General features: G+C 44.7%; 1 protein-coding gene across 2 annotated transcripts in view; it reads left to right on the top strand.

The window, feature by feature from the left end:
- STAC (SH3 and cysteine rich domain) overlaps positions 1-22,650 on the top strand; it is a 139,748-nt gene that overhangs the window by 110,745 nt on the left and 6,353 nt on the right. For both annotated transcript variants that reach the window (XM_042956631.1, XM_042956630.1), the window contains exons 7-10: positions 1,165-1,229; positions 2,938-3,026; positions 19,573-19,624; positions 19,741-19,878. In XM_042956631.1, the coding sequence (XP_042812565.1) occupies positions 1,165-1,229; positions 2,938-3,026; positions 19,573-19,624; positions 19,741-19,878 (344 nt within the window). The remainder of the gene's footprint in view (positions 1-1,164; positions 1,230-2,937; positions 3,027-19,572; positions 19,625-19,740; positions 19,879-22,650) is intronic.

The raw sequence follows: 22,650 nt of genomic DNA, 5'->3' as shown, positions 1-22,650 counted from the left end.
ATAGAATTTCCTGCACAGGCTCTGAACTATACACTGTGGAGAATAGACGTTTACTAAGCATCACTACGTTTACAAAGGCTCTTGTTCTGAAGCGTGTTTTCTGCATCACAATTATCGAGTGCATTGGAAGGACCGTGGAAATGTCAGTACGTAACCAAAATAGATCATAGGGCTTTCTGTGGCGTGTTTCTCTTCCTTTACTGGTATTTTTTAAAATCATTTGAAGGGAGACCAAAGGGAAGAATAAAGCAGCAATGTGTTATTTTTAAATGTTAAGTCACCTAAGCGGTAGGTTAATTTAGACACCAAAATTCCATTGTACAAACTTGGAAACATTTGCCACGTTTTTGTTTGAGGCAGATCCACGCGGTGAGACTAAGGCCGTCACACTGTGTCACTGAGGTAAATGTGACTGACCGAACTAGCTAAGGCAGAGCCCTCCCCCCAGTACCCACCGAGCACCTCCCATAGCTGTGCCTGTGGACAGTGAACCGTCCTGCCCATTTTGGGAAGCTTTGTTCTTTACTAAAGACCGCAGAGTCTCTGCTTACGTGCGAAAGGAAGAGAAGTACATATTTCAAAACAAACTAAATGAGAAACCACTGTTTATTTTTTTATCCCAAATAATAGCCCCAGTGCATTGGCAGTAAGAGATGGGGGAAATATTTTGAAGTTTAAAAGCTAAAACTTGGATGTGCAAAATAGAAAATAGCTATCAGGAAACTGGAACCAACACATTGGAAACAGATAGAAGAATCTGGTATTTCAAAAAGGTAATTCGAGTGCAGTTAGGCCATACCTCCCCCACCACTCCATTAACCTATAAGTTTCGTACTTTGACAGAGATGAGTAACATTGTTTCAAGGATGAATGAAGGGCGTTGCCAAAGGAGGCCAAGGGGCGGACAACCAGTTGCCAAGTTCAGGAGCGTGCTAGCTGGCATGTGCCGGGGTGTGGGCATGCAGAGATGGGGGTGCAGAAGGCCACCTGGGAAGGCCGGGGAAGCATCATGCGGGAGGTGACAGGAAGGCAGGGTCGCTGACGATGAGGACAAGGCAGTGAGGAGTAAAGTAGAAGCTGTGGAACAGGGAATACATAAGCCACGTCTTCCAAGCATGTTTCCGAACCATTCATGAAGCACCTGCTTCTTCTTGTCTCCTACAGTGTTTACTTATCCAGAAAATGGCACTGACGACTTCAGAGACCAAGCAAAGAACTTACACCACCAGGTATTTATGGCTGCGTTAACCTTAAACAATCATTCTACCAAAAACAACGTATATGGGTTTCTTCAGAAACAGCAGGAAATTCCAGTGCGGGACAAGCTAGCTAGGACAAAACCACGGGCAATCCCACCCAACAAAGCAGAGAACTGCTCTCCTAGGGACCAGAGGGGGAAGTTGGGAGGCTCTTATAGAGGAGAAGTCCACCGGAGGGACCTGGGAGCTCTAAGCGTAGTAGCCCGTCGTTGGCTGAGCCGAGACTGTCTCTCATCGGTTGGGCTGTTAGCCTGCCTTCCTCCTTCTGGGATTGTCCGAGAAAACAGACCAGGCAGGGTCCTTAGATCACATTGCAGATCGCCACTTAAGTAGGTGACGAGATCAAGTTAGTAGGTCTAGAACAGGATAGAGTGTGGAATGGGAGACAATAACGTAGCCTAATGCGCCATGGCACAGATAGCGTGACAACTAGAGAGCGCTAAACAGAACTATCGCAGTGCATCAGAAGTAGAAAGGATAAGTACTGTGTTGGATACTTTTTGTTTCTATTGTACATGTTATATACAAATTGACACATACTATAAAATGTGTAAAGTACACAATTACAGAATCTATTATGACAATATTTTATAGTATAGAAGTACATATTCTATTTTATTTCATTTATATATAATGTATGTAACTATTATATAATTAGAAAAGGATAGACTAGGACAGAAATATATATAGCATAAGGTACTCTTGAGCTTTGGATGCAGAGTGAATCAGTTGTGTACAACTTCTGTTTATGTCTGATATATATTGTATATGTTTATCATATTATGTGTTTAAACAGATTATACAATAGTATATCACATATATAATCTAATATGCACATATATAATATGTTAAATAATGATATGTGTATATATTATATATGCTGTGTATTGTTATACAAGATTAATATTACAATTATATTTTACATATTATATAATTTACATTTATTGCATATATTGTGTATATTATGAAGTATATGTAGCATTGATGTTCATTTGGATAATAATAACGGGTAATATTTATATACCGCTTGTAAGACTCTTGTATAATCTCTAAGTTGGGGACAACAATTGGGGGCTGTTGGGAGGTTCAAGTATGCTAATGCATGTAACATAATGCCTGGCACACAGAGTAAACTATCAGAAGGGTAGTTTTATTATCATTATTACAAGGTCATAGGAGATACTGATTCTATGATAGCAACTAAATCAAGCTGATGCCAAAAACCATGTTTTTTCCACAACGTGCATGAACTAACTGCCAGATGAATATACCTTAGCCCCTTTGATAGGCTAGATACCAAATTTTAGGCTAATTGGTACATCCATTTGAGGAAGCGAAAGTTGTTGACTACTCTTCCTATGTCCCTGTTTCTATAAAGCCAATATTCCCCTTCTTGGGGCCAAACCTGGCACGTCTCGTGACCAACTATAGCAAAGGAAGAATTCATTTGAAGAAATTTGTAGCTATTTCTGACAAATGAAAGCAAACCTAGCTAAGAAATGTACAACAGACCTCTGGTGGAAACAAGGCCTTTAATAATGGTTAGATATTTTAACATTTACAATCCGTACGCTGGAATTACGTTGCGTTCACTTACTCGTTTTCTAGTTTCTTTCTTCTCCCAGTTTCTTCCTCCTTCCTTCTCTCATTTTTTTTTTTTTTTAATTTTCTCTCTCAGGGATCTCTTTCCAAAGAACCATTACAGATGAACACCTATGTTGCCTTGTACAAATTTGTACCACAGGAGAATGAAGATTTGGAAATGAGGTAATAAAAACCTTTTTTTTTTAAAGAAAGACTAAAAAGAACATTTAAAGTCCATGTTTTTCACGTGAAAAAAAGAATGAAGCAGTGATTCTCACATGTCATTGTGCATCCAGTGACCCGCTGTGCCTGTTAGCAGACGGATTGCTGGGCCCTCTCCCTGCGGTTTCTGATTCTGCAGGTCTGGGGGGGGCACGAGGGGAGGGCCTGAGAATTTGCATTTCTAGCTGGTGGGCAGGTGGTTCTGATGCGACTGATCTGGAACCGCTCTTGAAGAAGCGTGGTTCAGCGTATCATCCGCAGAACTGCCAACGGGTGTTTTCGTGAAGCTTGAGCGTCAGATGCACTCGGCATCCTGGGGGGTGTAGAAGGGAATAAAAAGACATATATGTACCGCCCAAATGAACCTAGACGGAAGGATCCGACTCCAGCCACGTGTGGAACCTGCGGGAGAACGGCAACTCCCCACCGCTGCCCTCCCTGAGCTGGGCTTTTGTTTCATGGTCCCTCCCAGTTCATGGCCACCGGGAGGAGAAGGTGGGATTGGGGCCCCTCGTGAAATCTGAAACTTTCTCCTGACCGGTTTGTGTTGTTCCTGTCTCAGGGGTAGTTCAGCTGGAGTCAGTGCCGCGTTCACATCCTACTTGTCGTGTGACCTTGAGCAATTTTACAAACATCTCATTACTCTGATCTCCTTATTTATAAAAGAATAACAACGACCCCTGCACCCTGAGTTATTTTTGAGGATAAAATGAATAAGCTTCAGAGAGCATAGAGCACAGTGCCTCGGCATTGGAAACACTCGGTATCTGGTGGCTATTACAGGTTTCGTAACGTGCTGTTTACCGGCTCGTCTCAACCAAGACGCCTCACTCCTCTCCTGCCTTCACGACCCCAGAACTTAAGGGTTCGGTGCTTTTTAATCCCAGAGCGGGAGAGAAGGGGCCGCTTGTCTAGTCAGATGCCCCCTGGGAGATGGGTTGTTTCCTCTTCCAAAGAGAGCAGAGAGCTCCAGGACGCTGAAAACTATGTCAGCACATTAGAGAGCCAGCCTCCATTGGGAGGGGGACCCCACTTCCCCGAATAGCATGCAGGCCAAATTACAGGTTCCCGTTCACTCCCCTCGCGTGGCTTCCGGAAGCTGTTGTCTTTCCACCCTGGAGCTCTTTGGGCTTCTCCTCCTCGGGTTGGGCCATTGCCCGGGTACGGTGCCCCCCACACTTGCCTGAGTGTGGTCTCCCACTTCAGTGAAATCGGCCTCTCCTCTTTCACTTTACCCAGAGCCCCATAAAAGGGGCTGCCAACGAGGCTCCGGTTGGCCCCGCTTTCCCAGGTTCTACGTGCCGTGAGGTCAAGCTCAGCAGCTCGGCTGCCCCCTCGTCCAGCGAGACTCCACAGCTGACGTGTATATCCTGCCGGAGTCTGGGTCACACCCAGGGTCAGCATGGTGTCAGCATTCATTTGCCATCTTCTCCCGAGTGATTCTTGGGGCCTTCCAGAGCAGAGCTCGGGGCCCGAATCCTGGCACCTTAGATTTGTTCAGACAACCGGGCTCTTGTCCCCGGAGTTTTCTCCATCGCTCGTTGAGAATCGCCATGCTGAACTCGCTGGCTGGAGCTGTAAACGCACCCGAACCGTCAGGCGTCAGTGCGGGAGGAGGTGGTGACATTTGCCAAAGGAGGCCCCATTCTAGCAGAGGTATAACAAGCCCTAGAGGTTAGCGCCTGCTGGGGGGGGGGGGGAAGGGGGTCATCCCTGGAGGGGTGTCTTGCCTTCAGCTGACCGTCCACAGTCAACTACCTGCCGATGAAGGGTGATATATATTCACTTTGCAATAAATACAGCGTCCCATGTCCTTGAGCTTGTCATTTGGATATCTAGGACTTAAACTGTAACAACTTCCTATTGCGTCAGTCCCACCATTTTATTCTGAAGCCATCAGATGAAAAAAAAAAAAAACAATTTCAGAGAAATATAGGATGTTATTAGGGTACTGAGAAATGGCGCCTAGCTGCCTGGTGACGGTCATAAATTTTCGTGCTTATTTTAGGCAGTGGCAGGTCATTAAAAGTCAAGTCGTCTGGTCACGAATCAAACATTTACAGTCTGCTTTGAGGCAAACAGGACTCTTCATTCCCAGGAGTGAAATGCCTGCATTACATAGACTGCAAGATTGGAGTGATAAATCATAGTTTCTTATTTCTTTTTCTTTTTTTTCTTTTCTTTTCTTTTTTTTCTTTTTTCTTTTTTTTTTTCTTTCTTTTTTTTTCTTTTTTTTTTTTTTTTTTTTGGCCAAAAGATTGTGTATTCCCATTTTAAAAGCCAGGCACTGGATTCAGAATGTGTAAAGCAATACCTTGGGGATTTGGTATGATTCCTTGAATGAACTGGGGCTTTGTGAATTATCCTTTTCTCCGTAAACCGTAAAGTAGGGGAAAAAATCCTTTGAACAAAATATCATTCTTATCCGCCTGAGTTCTCGTCCAGGAGGAGAACGCAGGTGTCCTCAGGACAGAGGACAAATGAGAGGAAGACACAGGGAAGGTTTGGAGTGTAAGCTTGAGGTCGAAGAAGACCCAACTGGCAAAGCCAACAAGCCGTGGATCAGAGCGGCTACCCCATTGCTTCAGCAACGTTGTTTCTCCTCAGTAACAGGGAAAGCTCTTCTGCCAACAGCTAGCCATCCAGACCTTTCTACCAACCTCCAGATTCACATCCCTACTGGCCCGCCCTAGGCACACAACAGCACCACCCCCGCTCCCACAAGCCTGCTCCTTGGGGTGAATAATGTCATCGTCTGTCTCCCTAGGCTCCAAGCCAGCCACCAGAGGCTTCCCTTCACCTTGCGTCCAAGATGTATTTAATGTTCAAGTCCGACTGGTTCTCTTTGCCTGAATCTACTGCAGCCATCCTATGTCCATCCCTCCCCAGACTGGGGCTCCAGGCCCTGACTGTTCTCTGTGTTTCTAGCCTTGCTCCCCATCCCTCCCTTCCCATCCACTTTGGGTGGAGAAGTCACTAAGGTGACAGTACATTGTGCTGGGGGTCATCTCAACTTGGTACTCAGATAGAATGGACTCCTACCCTGACCCCTCTCCTTTCTAACAATACGACATCACCTACCTTTCCGAACCTCTGTTTTGTCACCTTGAAAATATAGTAAGGCTCTCCCTTATGGAATCCCTTTGATTAAATAAAATAACAGTATTTGGTACAGAGTAGGATCTTGATAGTGTTAACTCCGATCGGTTCTAGTCCTACTCCAGAAGTAGGACTTCCAGTCCAGTCTTAAGAAATGAGAGACAGAGGAAGACAGAATGAATATATATCAACAGAGATTTGCCGAATGCTTAAGAGGAAAAAAAAAGTGTGGGCATCGCTTGATAAGGGTTTAGCTCCCAGCCAAGTCACTCACTAGCCGTAGGACCCCCATGAAACCCAGAAAAGTTACACAAGCCCCCGCTCCTTCACACGTAAAAGGAGATCATCATTATGCCTGCCTTCGGTCTGCTCACAACACACACATCTTTGCTTAAAGGTCTCCAGTGCCCGGGGTACCTGGGTGGCTCAGTCGGTAGAGCATCCGACCTCAGCTCAGGTCATAATCTCACAGCTCATGGGTCCGAGCCCCACGTCGGGCTCTGTGCTGATCGCTTGGGGCCTGGAACCCGCTTCGGATTCTGTGTCTCCCTCTCTCACTGCCCCTAACCCACTCACATTCTGTCTCTGTCTCTCTCAATAAGTAAATAAAACATTAAAAAAAATTTTTTTTAAAGTCTCCAGTACCCTCCCATTTCCCTTGGGTGAAGACCACAGTGTTTACAAGGACCTCCAGGACCAGCACAGTCTCATCCCTGGGGACCTCTCTGTTTCATCTTGTACCACGGTTCCCTCACCTCTCTGCTCCCTCCACACTGGCTTCTTTTCTTCCCCAGAAGGACCACACTACTACCTGCCGAGGGATTTTCCTTCCTGCAGGCTGGTCCCCCCGCCACTCCTCCTGTCCACCCTCCATCACCATCACAGGCACCCACAGGCGTGCATGCCCTCGTAGATCTTAGCTGGGATTTCGCTTCCTCGGTACGCCCTTTCCTGATACCCCCAGTCTGGGTGAGATTCCGCTGCTACCTGCTTTCATGACCCCATGTATCTTTCCTTTAAAGCCCTTACCTCAGCTTGTATTTATATATTTCTGGGATTATGTGGTGAACCTCTATCTCCCTTATAAATTCCATGAGAACAAATATCTGCAGTTGCTAACCTACCCATCCCTGTAGCCTGGTTCCTGAAACATAGGAGATGTTTAATAAATATGTCATGAATGAATGGATGAACTAATGCTGTGCCTGGCACGCACAGTTCGTGGGCATATCAAGTACATGATGATATAATGAAACTTATAGAAGAGGAAGCAAGCTAAGCTCAGAGGGCTTAGTCAGGGCCTGTTTCCTGGAGGAGATGGGTCTCGAACCCATGATGAATATTATTTGCCAAGAAGAAATTGTAGGAAAGGAGCTCAAAGGTTTAAGATGGTTTGGAAGGAGCCCTGCCGAACCCTTACTGGACATTCACAGTTGAATGGGGGACTAAGCCTCAGAAAGGAGAAGCTGGGATGCCACCCCCCTATTCTCAGGGCAGTGAGTACTCCTCTTAGAAATGCCATGGTCCCGTCATGGGTCTCCAAATGCTGTCTGAAGGCAGAGGCTTCGCACAGTCTGCTTTGCTACCGTTTCAGTGCAACATCAGCTTCCCTCATAAGTGCGTCCACCATTACCTCCCCAAATGGCTGGAGTTCTCTCGATGACACTCTACCTGTCCATCAGGTGCAGAGCGCAGGGCAGAAAAGAGCAATGACTGGGAGTCACATAGACCTGGGTCTGCCTTCCAGCTCTGACCCTTCCTAGCTGCATCTGCTTGAGCCAGCTACTCAATCTCTCGGGGTCTCCGTTTTCTTCTTCCAAGGGAGACTGAGTATGCAACTAGATAATATAAATAAAAGGTGGGATTTCATTCCCGGTACGAAGTAGGGTACCCAGTATATTTTAGATAAACTTCTCTTAATTTGCATCTTTTCACAATGTGTTTGGTGTCCAAGTCTCCTGAACCTCATTAACCCTACCCTAAGGATATATAGTTGCAAAAAACACATTCAAAGGCTCTCTCTGGCCTTTGAGCACACCCAAAGGGACTTGATCCAATTTGTCCAGCAATAAGGAGGCTGTGATACCCTTTCCTTCATCTTACGAGTAGATTTTGCAGTTCCTGGTTTGTAGGCATGATGTTTTACCACTGACATGAAAGATGTGGGGCCGTCGTGCTCTGGATCCCCTAACTGTCACTGACAATTTGAGGCCTGATAACCTTAAAGAATACCCCCATCCCTCTGTCTGAGTGCAATGAGCTTGTACAGTAGATAAGCTTCTGTAATTAGTCTTAAACAACTTCCACCAATGACCTTTATTGTCAAAATTTTTCAGAGCTTTGAAAATTAGGCTGTATGCACGAACAGCTGAGTACATAAGCAAAGATTTTTAAAGTGCTACTTGAGGGGCGCCTGAGTGGCTTAGTCAGTTGATTCTTGATTTCGGCTCAGGTCATGATTCTAGGATTGTGGGATTGAACCCTGCATCGGGCTCCATTCTCTTTGTCTCCTGCTGCCCCTCTCCCCTGCTGGTGCTCTCTCTTTCTCAAGATGAGATGAGATGAGATGAGATAAGATGATAAGATAAGATACACACACATTCATACACCCATGCACACTCGAATACACATTCATTCACACACACATACACACACTTTGTAAGCAAGATAGCACACGCCTAGCTTGTTGATGAAAGTAAAGCGTGCCTGTCACATTTACCACATAACCAGTCCTATTCGTTACCCAGGCTGATTTGGGATTCAGAAGTCTGCAAAATGGTGTTAGAGCCATTGCTCATTATTCACACCAACGCGCCTTTTAAAACTCAATAAGGATAATTTTTATGGCTTTGGCGTGCTGATGTATCATGTAAATAAGCAGCAGATGTAAATAACTCCGAGTAAACACAAGCCCCTAAAATATCTTAGGGGCTCTGAAATAAAGGATGGGGAGTAAATAAAAGACAGAAGGGTTCAGATGCATATCGTAGTGACCATATAATGCCTATTCCAAAGGACCCATTTTGGCTTCCCACATCGAAGTCATTTTCATTTTTATTAGTTCTCCCCAAGCAAATTTATATGATAATGGCCATGTTTCATAAGGGGCCAAAAAAGAGGAAAAAAAAAAAAAAAGAAAGACAGCTTAGAAGCCAAGAGAGGGAAAGAGGGAGCTGCTTTTCCAATATTGTTAAGTTCTGAGAAAGATACAAATTAATTTCCACTTCAGCGTGTATCTGAACACCTAAATCTGGCGGGGGGGGGGGGGGAAGGATCAAAGAAAAATGTATTCTTTTGTAATCCCAAATAAGGATTTAGATTCTTGAATCGCCAGCCTCTTTCTCGGAAACAGCGAGTCTCAGATTTTTCCGTGGTTGCATCTGAATGAAACCAGGCAACCATTGGTCTCATTAGCTAATATTCATGAGAACCTCTGGAGATGGGATGGCCTGAATTCATCTCTCTCTGATTTTTCCAAAGCTTCCCTCGAAATCGAGTTCAAACTGATTTTAACCCTTGTGTGACCATTCTCAGAATTTGTGTCATCTCTTTACTGCTCCCCACGTAGCGGATGAGCATCGACTCGCTGCTGGGTGAACAATTCACAGACCCTGCCCTCAAAGAGCTCAGGTGGTCATGGGCTGGGCGTAGCAGAAAAGTGGGCAAGAAAGCACACTCCATTGTGAGCTCTTGTGGGCGGGGATGCTGCCAGATCCACAGCACTTCAAGGAGACGTTAAAGCAGCCTGGGGAGGCCTCAGGAAGGCTTAGCAAACAGGTGGCATTACAAGCAACACAAGGCTTCCAGCAACAGGGGCCCTGGGTGCCTGTGCAGCTTGGTTAGCGAGCATTCATTCTTTCCAGTCAGGAAGGGGTGAGGAAGGATGGCTTGTGACAGAACATGAGAATCACTTTAAAGGTACCGGATAGGGGGCAATTGCCAACCCCATCACAAAGAGGTGGTACACATTCTTTTAGGGCGTTAAGCCTATTTTCATAACTACTATTCCAGTCCTCATTATGGAAAGACTATCTTCAACTTCAGTAGGGCTTAGTGAGTGGACACGTAGCTGTTATAGTTCATATTCCAATGAGACAGTTTATGGTTCTGATGAAGTTTTGGGGTCGTGGGGGTTTGTGGGGTCCAGAGCCGACAGCCAAGAAAGAATTCTTGAAGACATCTTTGGTGCAAAATGGTGATTTTATTAAAGTACGGGGACAGGACCCGTGGGCAGGGAGAGCTGCACTGGGGTCGTGATAGGTAACTCATTATATACCCTCAGCCAGGAGTGTCTGAGAAAGATCACCCATATTCCACCTGGAGGGGGAGGGGTGTGCCAGCCTGAGTTTTGCCCTTTAGCCTGCCTCACGCTCCCTCATCAGTTCCTTACCTTTTGGGGGGTAAGTTGGGAGAACCAGGGCCAAAGACTGACCGGAAGAAAGCAGAGACTCAAGCTGAAACCCAGGGAGGCCGACTCTCGGCCCACCGGCCTTGTTCCTACCCCAAACTCTCCATCCTGCACTGACCGTGTGGGTTCCCTCTGTGATGAGGTTGACAATTTGTTCTCATCAGCAGATTGAGACGATGTATTAATTTAGCCAGTGTGGGCCATTCTTACCACTTCTTACGAGTTTCTTAGGATTGTTACGTCTTGCTTTTAGGACCAGGAAGCTAGTGATCTATAGAGTGCGTTATGAAAAATCACTCCCGTTCACTGACCATTTTTTTTAAATTAAGATAAAATTGGGGCACCTGGGTGGCTCAGTTGGTTAAGCGTCCAGCTCTTGGTTTCAGCTCAGATCATGATCTTACGGTTCATTCATAGGTTGGAGTCCCGCATGGGGCTCCACACTGACAATGCAGAGGCTTCTTGGAATTCTCTCTCTCTCTCTCTCTCTCTCTCTCTCTCTCTCTCTGTCTCTCAAAATAAGTAAATAAACTTTTTTTTAAAATTAAGGTAGAGTGCCCGGGTGGCTCAGTTGGTTGGGCATCCAGCTTCAGTTTAGGTCATGGTCTCATGGGGTTCGTGAGTTTGAGCCCCATGTCGGGCTCTGAACTGACAGCTCAGAGCCTGCTTCCGATTCTATATCTCCCTCTCTTTCCGCCCCTCCCCAGCTTTTGCTCTTTCTCTCAAAAATAAATATTTAAAAAAATTTTAATTTAAAGTAAAATTATGACTCTATAGAAATATAAAATGAACACATATCGAAAATTTTATTTGACTCTTTAATTCACAAGGGAACCAGTATAATGTCCCAGGCGGTACAAAGGAGAGCTCAAACATCCCACAAACACGCAATTGGGAGTGCTGACGTGAATTTACAAATGCATGCTGAACTGGTCAATACTTACAGGTAACTACTGGGTGTTTTCCACCGGACAAAATTCACATGCATTTCTAGGGACAAGAGTCATTTACAGTACCATCAGTTTTCCTGCAAAGGTAAAACAGCTCACATGACAAGGAGTTGGCTGGGGGAAAGGGGCACTAAACACCCAGATCACTACTATTTCTGCCTATTTCAAAGTCTTCCCAATTTTCCCAATTTTCCCCGACATCCCCTTGGTTCTTTTCGCAAATCTGTGAGGTTACCCCAGCGATTAGTATTCTACAGGGGAGGAAACTATGGTTAGGATTGCCAAACCACTTGTGACAAGCCCTAAGAACCTCCTGGAGAATGTTATCAAAATAGAGATTCCTAGGCTCCCCCCAGGCCTAGGGGGTCAGATCCCACTCGGAAATCTGAATGGTTAAGTGTTCCCCTGGATTCTGAGTTAATCTGTGCGACTTGAGAACGGCTGTGACATCCAAAGATACGCGGTGAGCCAGTGGCATACCCAAGGCCACGAGGCAAGTTCCCTGATCCTCGGTCGTGTTCAGGACTCGGGACTGCATTCGGGTTCTTGGCCTACAACTTGTGTGGCTATGTCCTTCACTCTGTAAGGCTTTATAACTCCTCCATAAAATAAGAAAAGGAGAGCCCTGGAGACAGAGTAAGAGAGAATAAGACTCCCTCGGTGTCTCGATTCCATTCTCTAAGCACATTACTGCTTGGCAAATGCATCAACTTAATTAAAACTAAATGTAATTCTAATGCACCAATTTGATTTAAAAATAATCTTCACGGTCACCAGGACATCAAAATGCAATTAAGGCTATTTGAGGAAAGTCTCTGATGCATATTATGTTCCGATGCCGCACTGTGTCAGGAAACCCAGACCCTCTTGAATGCCACTAATGTGCTTTGCGGCCTCCCTCTCACTCAGATGCCTCTTTCAATTAGGTTCCGGAGAGCGTGATCCGTGACAGTTCAGGAACATTTACCAAATCCCATCCAAATGGCCCTTGCGCCGAATGTCTTTTCTCTGAGCTGGTCTCGGCACCGGGGGGAAGCGCAGGCAGTCTCACGGACGCCACGATTAAGACCAAATCAAACTGCAGGATTCGGGAGTTTCTGGTCACCTGCTCCGTGGGCACAGCCTGTAAGCTCTGGAGCAGGATGATGGAAATCGAGAAGCGGGTCTGGCGAAAAATTAGGCCGTAGATCTGAAGTTAACGGAGCAGTCTGGATCCTTCTTATGTTGCCCTGACCTGGTTTTTCCAGGACATCTCTTTTGGCTGAGTGACTCCGATGGCTGTGAGATTGATTGGGTTTGTGCTCAGTTGTTTGTTTTTGTTCGGTTGGTTGGGTTTTTTTGGTTCATCGGTTGATTTTTTTTTCTCCCTGATGAATGGAAAAGGGAAAGAAAGGCTAAAGATATCTCAAAATACTTGCCGAGTAAAATGGGCACTTCTGGTGAATTTCCACAAGGCGTGGGTGGGTGGGAGAGGCAGCTTGATTTAGTGGCGTTAGTAGTGGATTCAGATCCCGCCTGTAGCTGGTGAAGTCTCTGTGAACCTTCTTACTTGTGTGCAGATTGAGCTGGCCACGCCTGCTTCATTCACTGAACCCGCTGTCCCTCGCCAGACTAGTTGACTGTCCTCCCGCACTATTCCCACACCTCCATTGCCATCGGCCCCTGGGCACGGCGATACAAGCTCTAGCCCCCAGCCCTGGCCACATTTCTGGTCACTACTCAGGGCGGAGGGCAAGAGGGATGGAGAGATGTAAAGAGAGAGAAAAGCTTTTTCAAAGCTCTGAATCATACTGAAGCCACTTAAGAGGCCAAAGATGATTTCATGAACCAACGGTCCCTGCCAAGAACCTAAGGGAGCACTCATTTAAGAGGTAATAATCATTAGATCTTCTAATTTCCAAGTGAAAAAGTTACACTTTTAGGAAGAAATTAGAATGTGTAAGCCCTTATCGTGTGTCGGTCAGCGCTAAAGACCAGCACATATGCCTTAGCGATGAATCCGCACAGCAGCTTTGCGAAGTAAATATAGTTCATTCTGTATTGGTGACGTATAGTGGGTAGTTATATAAATATAATTGAGGTAGCTGAGTCTCAATGAAACCTCTGTATTGGGGTTTTTGCTTGGGGTCATTTCCACACTTGTCTGTCCCCCTCCCCTGCCCCAGCATATTTCTTCTTGTCCGGTGACGACACTTTGTTGTAAATTACCACCTTATGTCTTTCTTTCCCCCTTAAGAGTACCAGCATCTTCCTAGAGTAAAATCTCTTAGCTCTTTTTTAAGTTTATTCATTTATTTCGAGAGAGGGGTAGAGAGAGCAAATGGGAGAGAGGCAGAGAGAGAGAGGGAGAGAGAATCCCAAGCAGGCTCTGCGCTGTCCCCACGGAGCCCAGTGCAGGGCTCAAACCCGCAAACCGTAAGATCATGACCTGAGTCAAAATCAAGAGTCAGACACTTAACCAACCGAGCCACCCAGGCTCCCCTAAAATTTCTTTACTATTAAAAAAGAAAAAAGAGTATCAGCATCTTGAAGGCAATAACTATGCCTTAACAACAATACCAGCTACCATCTGTTGTGGGCTTGGCTAAACGTGCTGTACAAGGATTACCTCACCTAATCCTCAAAAATATTGATGAGGTACGTACTAGTATTTTAAGAGATAAAATATTAAGATGAGGAAACCAGTGCTTAGCAAAATCTTTTCATTTTGTCCATTCAACACACGCCCCAAACCTACCGTGTCACAGGCATTCAAAAACTACTGGGATGTCCTATAATTTCCTTTGGCTCAGTTGGCAGAGCTAGAGGGGTAAAGGAAGACCAATGTCCTTTGCATTCCAAAATATGCGGTATATCCAAAACACCGTGAAAACAAAGAGGGCCCTAGTGGAGGGCCAGTCTGAGATCTCAGGTTGTCTGAGACCGTGGAGAAGGGGCTTCCCAAATGCGGTGTCCTCATCAGGAGGGTGTCTGTGTCTGCACCGCTGGGAATCTGAGCTCCACGCGGGAAATGGAGAGACGTGGCAGGGGGCGCCTCAGGACAACTCCCCCTCCACCCTCCAGAAGCCCACCCCTAGAAGACCAAGCCGTGTCCCTACCACCTTGCAGAAGATGTCCCTGAAGCTGACTGAGCTCAGCTGACCTCGTCCACACCCTGTGACACTGGGCCCTCTAAGTCCTGAAACCAGTTACCGGGTCGTGGAAGAGAAGGCTTCCTGTGTCCGAGTGCAAAACTGGGAAATGAGGGAGGCAGAGCGTGGCTGAAAATGAACAGACGGCACCCATGCAGTTCCCGTGCACAGACGCAGACGCACACACTCGCAGGTCAACGCTGTCCCCTCCGCTGAGTCAGAGTTCTACAGTTAGCTGCTATGACTCTGTTCCTACTCTTGTTGGTAGCCCACGGTTCCTTCATCGTGTCAAGACTTTCCAGGGGCACCTGGGTGGCTCAGTCAGTTAAGCATCCGACCCTGAATTTCGGCTCAGGTCACCATCTCCACGTTCTTGCGATCAAGCCCCGTATCGGGCTCTGAGCTGACAGCGTGGAGCCTGCTTGGGATTCTCTGTCTCCCCCTCTCTCTCTGCCCCTCCCCTGCTCATGCTCTCTCTCAAAAATAAACAGGTGAACTTAAAAAGAAAACGAAGGATTCTCTCTCTCTCCCTCTGCCTCTCCCCACCTCAAAAAAAAAAAAAAAAAAAGACACTTAAAAAGACTTTCCAAAAACCAACCCAAAGGCCTTCCTCTGGGTCCAAGCCCAATTTTACTGAGCAGACAAAAAGAAAAGACCAGTTGCGGTGCTCTGATCAGTCTGCACCAAAGAGGAAGCTGATGCCTTTGTTGTTTATGAATCGCATTGTATTTTGCACGTGTGTAATTCCCGATTACGGTGCAGCGCAACGCTGACCTGAATTCAGGAAGCTCTGATTGAATTAAACAAAGGGAGTTTTTTGTTTTGTTTTGTTTTGTTTTAAATATTTGGGGGCCTGACAAGTTCATCCTCAAGAATTTGGAAATAAAGAGAGTTAAAGTAGAAAATCTCTGGGCCTGCTCGGCCACGGCAGCATGAAGCCCGCCGGAGGGTCGCGCACGGGCAGTGTCCATCCCGAGAGCAAGCGGGGCAGAGGGGGACTTGGGGCGCCAGGCCTCCATTCCTCCAGGAACCCTGGAAGCGCCCTCTCTACGTGCAGCGAGTGGGCAGAATCTTTGGACTGAGCTCCCTGGTGGCCAGACATCACGCACCGCCACCATGGTGGGGGAAGGAGGAGAGAAGTGAATCGAGAACAGGCTGAGCAGAGAAGTCACAATTAACAGCAGAGGGCTGGCCCCAGGGCCACCGGGCTTGCAGCTGGGATTCAGGGGGACAGCAGACCCAAGCTGGAGGGGAAGCTTAGGTAAGGCCAGCAACCGGGGTCCCCCGGTTTCCTCCGCGCCCTGTGCCTAGTAAAACGGCTCTTTCAGAGTCGGCCTTCTGGAATATTCGTGGAATGGGTGGGTAAACAACAAGGACAACAAAAAAGGAATGAAGAGTTGAGTGTGCCCCTTCTCCCTCACCAGGCAGTTTTCTGATCCTGACGGTGCTTTTATAGGATGAGACAGAATCCACATCACTCTCAAGAATGTGTCTGGTATTGCTCATGAAATTACGGCTTGGATTCCAGCGAGTGCCTCATCCTAGTATGTGGGTTCGTTAACACGGGTCCTACGCTCAGGGACTGCCCACCTCTGGGCATGGGAAAGAGCGTGTCCGTCTCCAGGCTGTAAAGCTGCATCAAAACTATCAACTGCAATGCCTCCCCCCCAGTCTCCAGCATTATCCCCTCCTTAACACTTTCTCCCAGACCATCAACAACTCGTGGTTCCCTAGGTTCTTAGGTTGAGTAAAATCTGCTGGAGCTGGAAAGATTGTTCTACATCAACTTCCATCCTTGCTGCTTAATTAAATCCCTCACCTGGGAAAAGAGTGATTTTCAACCACGTCGCTTTCCGTGGCATCAGCACGAATCTGTGACTCGTGAAATTCCAAAACGCCTCTGTGTCTGACGCTTCAGGTGCAACAAGGGCTGTAGGAATCCCCTCTACAGACATTAAAGACAGACATTAACCGAGAATTGAAAATGACAGCAGAGGAGATTGAATCGGAATGGCAAGACGAGCACACGGCCCTGCTTCCCCTCCTGCTCCAGTCCCTTGAAATGGCAGAATATATATATATATATGTATATACACACATATATACGTATAAATATACATGTACATATATATACATATACATATGCATATATATGCATATATATACATATTTTTATGCATATATATTGCTTGAAATGTCAGAATATATATATGCATATACACACATATATATGTATATATATACATGTACATATATACATATACATATGCACATATATGCATATATATACATATTTATATGCATATATATTGCTTGAAATGTCAGAATATATATATGCATATACACACATATATACGTATATATATACATATACATATGCATATATATGCATATATATACATATTTATATGCATATATATTGCTTGAAATGTCAGAATATATATATGCATATACACACATATATACGTATATATATATACATGTACATATATACATATACATATGCATATATATGCATATATATACATATTTATATGCATATATATTGCTTGAAATGTCAGAATATATATATGTATATACACACATATATACGTATATATATATATACATATACATATATATACATATACATATGCATATATATGCATATATATACATATTTATATGCATATATATTGCTTGAAATGTCAGAATATATATATGTATATACACACATATATACGTATATATATACATGTACATATATACATATACATATGCATATATATGCCTATATATACATATTTATATGCATATATATTGCTTGAAATGTCAGAATATACATATGTATATACACACATATATACGTATATATACATGTACATATATATACATATACATATGCATATAAATATGCATATATACATATATATGTATACATATATATACATGTACATATATATACATATGCATATATATGCATATATATATTGCTTGAAATGTCAGAATATATGTGTGTATATACACACATATATACGTATATATATACATGTACATGTATATACATATACATGTGCATATATATATATTAAGAATACATCCATAATGGTACTAGAAAACAAGAAATAATACTATCAGAGACCCCCAGATTTGGAGACTTTCCTGGCAAAATGCAGCACATAGAAGTGAGAAGAGAGAAGATGCCTGGAGACCACAGTGCTCAGGAAAGAATGACTTTAGATGTAGGGACACTTCCAAGGAGACGCTGAACTCACAGCAGATTCACCGAAGAACACGAGGCTGTCTGTGTCCAGTGACTTGATCGCATTCATGACCCCCATTCCTGTACTCGTGCCCTTGGCCGTGATGCTTCACAGTTTCCGTCACCACAGAAGGTGCATCTGTCTGCCATCCCTTGAATCTGGACTGGCCTTATGACGTACTTTCCCCAATAAAGTGAGGCAGGAGTAACCGTATGTCAGTTCCCAGCCCGGCCTGAGAGGCCCTTAATGTGTTTCTGCATGTTTCCATTTGCCGCTCTTGATATTCTGGCACTGTCACGAAAGTCCAGATTGGCCTCGTGGGGTGTGAGAAACCGGAAATAGGGCGACGTCTCCCCCGGTCAACCTAGCCAACAGCCTGCCTCCCCCCGGGCACGCGAGGGAGCCACTGAGGTTTTGTGGCAGTATGTTACACAGTGTTGTCACGGCAATATGTAACTGATATGGACCCCCAGCCGACACCCCGTCACTGCTTATAACGACTAGCATTTGATGCCAAAATCGAGGAGTACCTGTACTCAAAAGAAAGAGAACCCAGGCCTAGGGAGGGCTCCTGTGTGAGCACAGAAGTCTCACAGAAGGGAGAAAAGGAGCTGTGTTTAGATGAACTCTAGACTCCAGACTTCCTAGAGAGCAGGAGGAGGGAAGGAAAAGGCGGCTGTACTTAACGGGCGAATAAACTGACGTCTCCCTCAACAGGGTTAAGAGAGTCCTCCTATTGTAGCCATGGGGGTACTGGTAGGAGGCCCCAGACCCCTTGCCTCCTGTATTTTCGAGCGTCCAAAAGTGAGACACCCCAGTCGATGCACTCTGCTTGCTTAAACAGAGCCTGGAATTAGGTCTTGCACTTGGGAGAGAGACCCAGTGCAGACACAGAGGCAGTAGTAGTAGAGAAGCTCGCCCAGCGGTCCACACCCGTCTGCCTCTGTCATCAGCCATTAACGTAAAGGAACAGCCAAGGGACACAGTGTTGGAGAAAATCTCGACATGAAAGAGAAGCCGTAAAATAAAGACGAGGCCAACCAATTCTAGAGGAAACAAAGAATTCAATAAAGGAAAGAAACATCGTTTTAAAAACATAGTAATATCCTCAGAAAGATCCATTATAATGTCACATCCATAACAAAGTGGCAAATATGAAAAGGAAATTTTTCTAAAAGAATAATAAAGAACCCTTATCTATATGTAAAAATAGAGCTCATCTTTTTTTTTTTTTAATACGGCACAGAGAGGGCACCTGGGTGACACCCGACTTTGGCTCAGGTCATGATCGTGCAGTGCGGTTTGTGGGTTCGAGCCCCGCATCGGGCCTTGTGCTGACAGCCTGGAGCCTGGAGCCCGCTTCAGATTCTGTGTCTCCCTCTCTCTCTGCCCCTCCTCCACTCATGCTCTATCTCTCTCTGTCTCTCAAAAAATAAATAAAACATTAAAAAAATTTTTAAATACAGTGCAGAAATAACACTTACTTTGAATATATAACAAAACTATTTTTATGGGTGGAAAGAACTGGTCAAATGTCATAATTATTTCACTTCTGTTTATTTTAGGATTATTTGTATAAACACCAAACTACTGCTTCTGACTCTAAAGTAATCCTCTTTTTTTTTCTTTTGGTCCCCCCTCTCCTTCCTCCCTCAACTCATTCTGTCTTCATTATAGGCCAGGAGACATGATTACTCTTCTAGAAGACACCAATGAAGATTGGTGGAAAGTAAGTATTTCTCTTTCTTTGAAAGAAAGAGAAATTTATTTATTTGGTAACTATCTGGTAACTATAATTACGACAGATGTTACAGTTGTGGATGCATGCCTCCTTTTTCCTTTCAGGGAAAAATTCAAGACAGGATTGGCTTCTTTCCGGCCAACTTTGTTCAGAGAGTACAACAAAATGAGAAGATTTTTAGATGTGTTAGGACCTTCCTTGGGTGTAAGGAACAGGGGCAGATGACACTGAAAGAGAATCAGGTGAGTACAGCATACACGCACATAGCAGGTAGGACCAAAACAGAGTCACAGTCACTAACAAACATAAATCTCAATGAACGCAGTCATATTCAAAGTATTCACTTTGAGGAAAGATACAGACGCGCCAGTGATAATTGTGTAGTGTGTAGGGTCTAAGCCCGCAAAACCAGAATGTTAGCAAGTTCAGCTGGTGGGGTCTGTTCACAAAAGGAAATACACATAACATCGTAGCAGCAGAGTAAGGACTCTGGTCCTGGTGCTTTTCTCTGAGGACCACTCGTCTCTGAGGTGGACCCCTGCTCCAGTCCAGTTTGGGTTTTTTGCTGGTCTCCACCGATGCATGGTTCGCAGTCTCTTGGGAATACATTGCTGTTCCCCGCTGACGCGTTCCACAGTTCACTGCATTTGCCTCCAGTCACGAAGACCCTTCTCAGTGATGTCTACTTGTCCAGACTCCAAGCTCCTGCCTTTTCACTGGAACGCAAGACACCTTCACATGGCTGCATAAAACGGTCAGGACGTAGGTAACCAGGGACTAGCTCTCACCAGTGCCCGAATATCTCCCTACATCTAATCTAGAGGTGTCTGGTGCCGTCTTGCTCTTGTGCCATGTTGAACTTGGGGTTCACTGTGATACCGTTGATTTCCTGAGAAGTAAGGCACGAACGCCTTGTACCTGTATGTCTTCAGGCTCCTTGCTTCTTCCTCTCCCATCTCACTTCTGGAATGTTGACAGACACAAAGGGAGAAGACACACACGGCTCAGCTCTTTGTCCTAACTCTGCCTTTCTTGGCCTTCTTCCAGCCGAGAGAGGGGGCTTCCTACCGCCCCTTCTTCTCTGACTCCAACTTCCTTCATGTCATATCCTGTATCCTTGCTACAGAGCAAAATAATATGCTAAGACCTCCAAGTTTGCTCTTGGTGTATTTGGAGATGATCCGAAAAAATCAGACCAGAGAAATTTCTTCTATTTCCTAATAGAGTCTCACAATTGACTCTAATTTCCAATTTTGGAAATCAAAACCTTGCCTCTCTTTTGTCTCCATTGTTGGTATGGTAATTCTGATATCTCCTGAGGCAATTAAACCTCTGGTTGGAAATGATGAGGCCCACTCTACAAAGAAGTACAAAAAGAAAAACACGTTAATAGCTTTAATACTATCCCTGTTCAATAATTGCCCAAAACACATCTTGAATGTCATTTTTGGAATTGCCTGAAAAGATAGTTTCTAACTCCCATTAAAAAAAATCAGTCATTACTTCGTAATTATATCTGATTTATAATTTTTTAAAATTGGTTTTCCTAATTTGATCAGCAATTTTATATGCCACACATAGATCAAAATACTTGATCATTTTCAAACTAACAAATACACCCTCAAGAAATAATGATTTACCTTTTCTTTATGGCTATTTAAAAGAAAAATATTTAGCTCCAGCCCCCAGTTCAGAGAGAAGGAAAGAATAAATTAATACAGTCCTAAACATTGTCACAATGATAATTATTATAAGTATCATGATTATTATTACTTATTATTTAATTATGTCATACATATGTATTTATAAAGTATATATACCTACAGCATTTTACTTGAGATCCCAAACAAAAGCTCATGGAAGATTTTGCCTTGCTCAAGGGGGCAAAAACCTGGTAAGTAGCCAGAATGGAACTTAAGCATAGATCTGCACATTCTAAGCCCATACTTTCCATGGCGTCATCTGCCCTGGACCATGTGGACCAACCTCGGAACAGGACAGCACCATTTGCATAGTTTGGCTCCCAAGGAAAGCAAATGTCATAAAGGCAGGTGTCCTAGGACCAGAGAGCCCCTTGAAAACAAATTCTTGCTCATACGAGTGCCCTGCTGGGTCATTCCAGGCAATGGAATCATCCTTGTCAAACCGAGACCCCATCTCTAATGCCACACGCCCCCCAAAGCAAACGCCTACTTTCCCGTTGCCTCCATGCCAATGCCTCAAAGTTCTCCAAATTCACCAAATTATATCCTCCCTGGTCCAAAAGCTTGGAAAGTCTTTTGAATGAAATAAATTTGAGAAGGATATTCATTCATTATTGGCAAAGTGTTACTAAATAATTTTGCTAGCATGCTTGATTTTCTTCCTCAGAATATTCTTGCGCTTCCCCACTTGAAAGTAAATGTTGTTTTTGTTTTATTAATATACAAGTCAGTGAAATCAGAAGGCAAATTAAAACTTGCTCAAGTTGATCCATTTCCAGAGGCAGAACATCAGCTCAACGACTCCTACCAACTCCTTGGCCTTTGTCCCCCAAATTATGTTTTCTGGGAATGGGCTCACACCTGCATTCTGGACTCTTTATGGTTGAACTGACCATCTTCCAGGATGGGCAGGGGTGAGACAAACAATCCAACCTCTTCAGTTAGACATGCTGAAGACACAACACGGGCTGAAACAGGAACAAACTGGATCTGCTCATAATCCTTTAAAAAAAAATTTAAGTTTATTTATTTATTTATTTATTTAGAGAGTGCGTGTGTGTGTGTGTGTGTGCAGGGGAGGGGCAGAGAGAGAGAATGTCACGCAGGCTCTATGATGTCAGCGCAGTGCCCGACTTGGGGCTCAAGCTCACGAACCGTGAGATCATGACCTGAGCTGAAACCCAGTCAGACGCTTAACCAACTGAGCCACCCAGGTGCCCCTGCCTATAGCCCTCTTAAAAAGTTCCATAACCCCTAATATTTGCCCAGCCTGGTGTTTCTGGGAGTGTGGTCTTTGCACCACCTGAATTC

Source organism: Panthera tigris, chromosome C2, assembly GCF_018350195.1.
Source record: "Panthera tigris isolate Pti1 chromosome C2, P.tigris_Pti1_mat1.1, whole genome shotgun sequence".
Classification (NCBI taxonomy): domain Eukaryota; kingdom Metazoa; phylum Chordata; class Mammalia; order Carnivora; family Felidae; genus Panthera; species Panthera tigris.
This window is presented reverse-complemented; position numbering and strand designations above follow the sequence as displayed.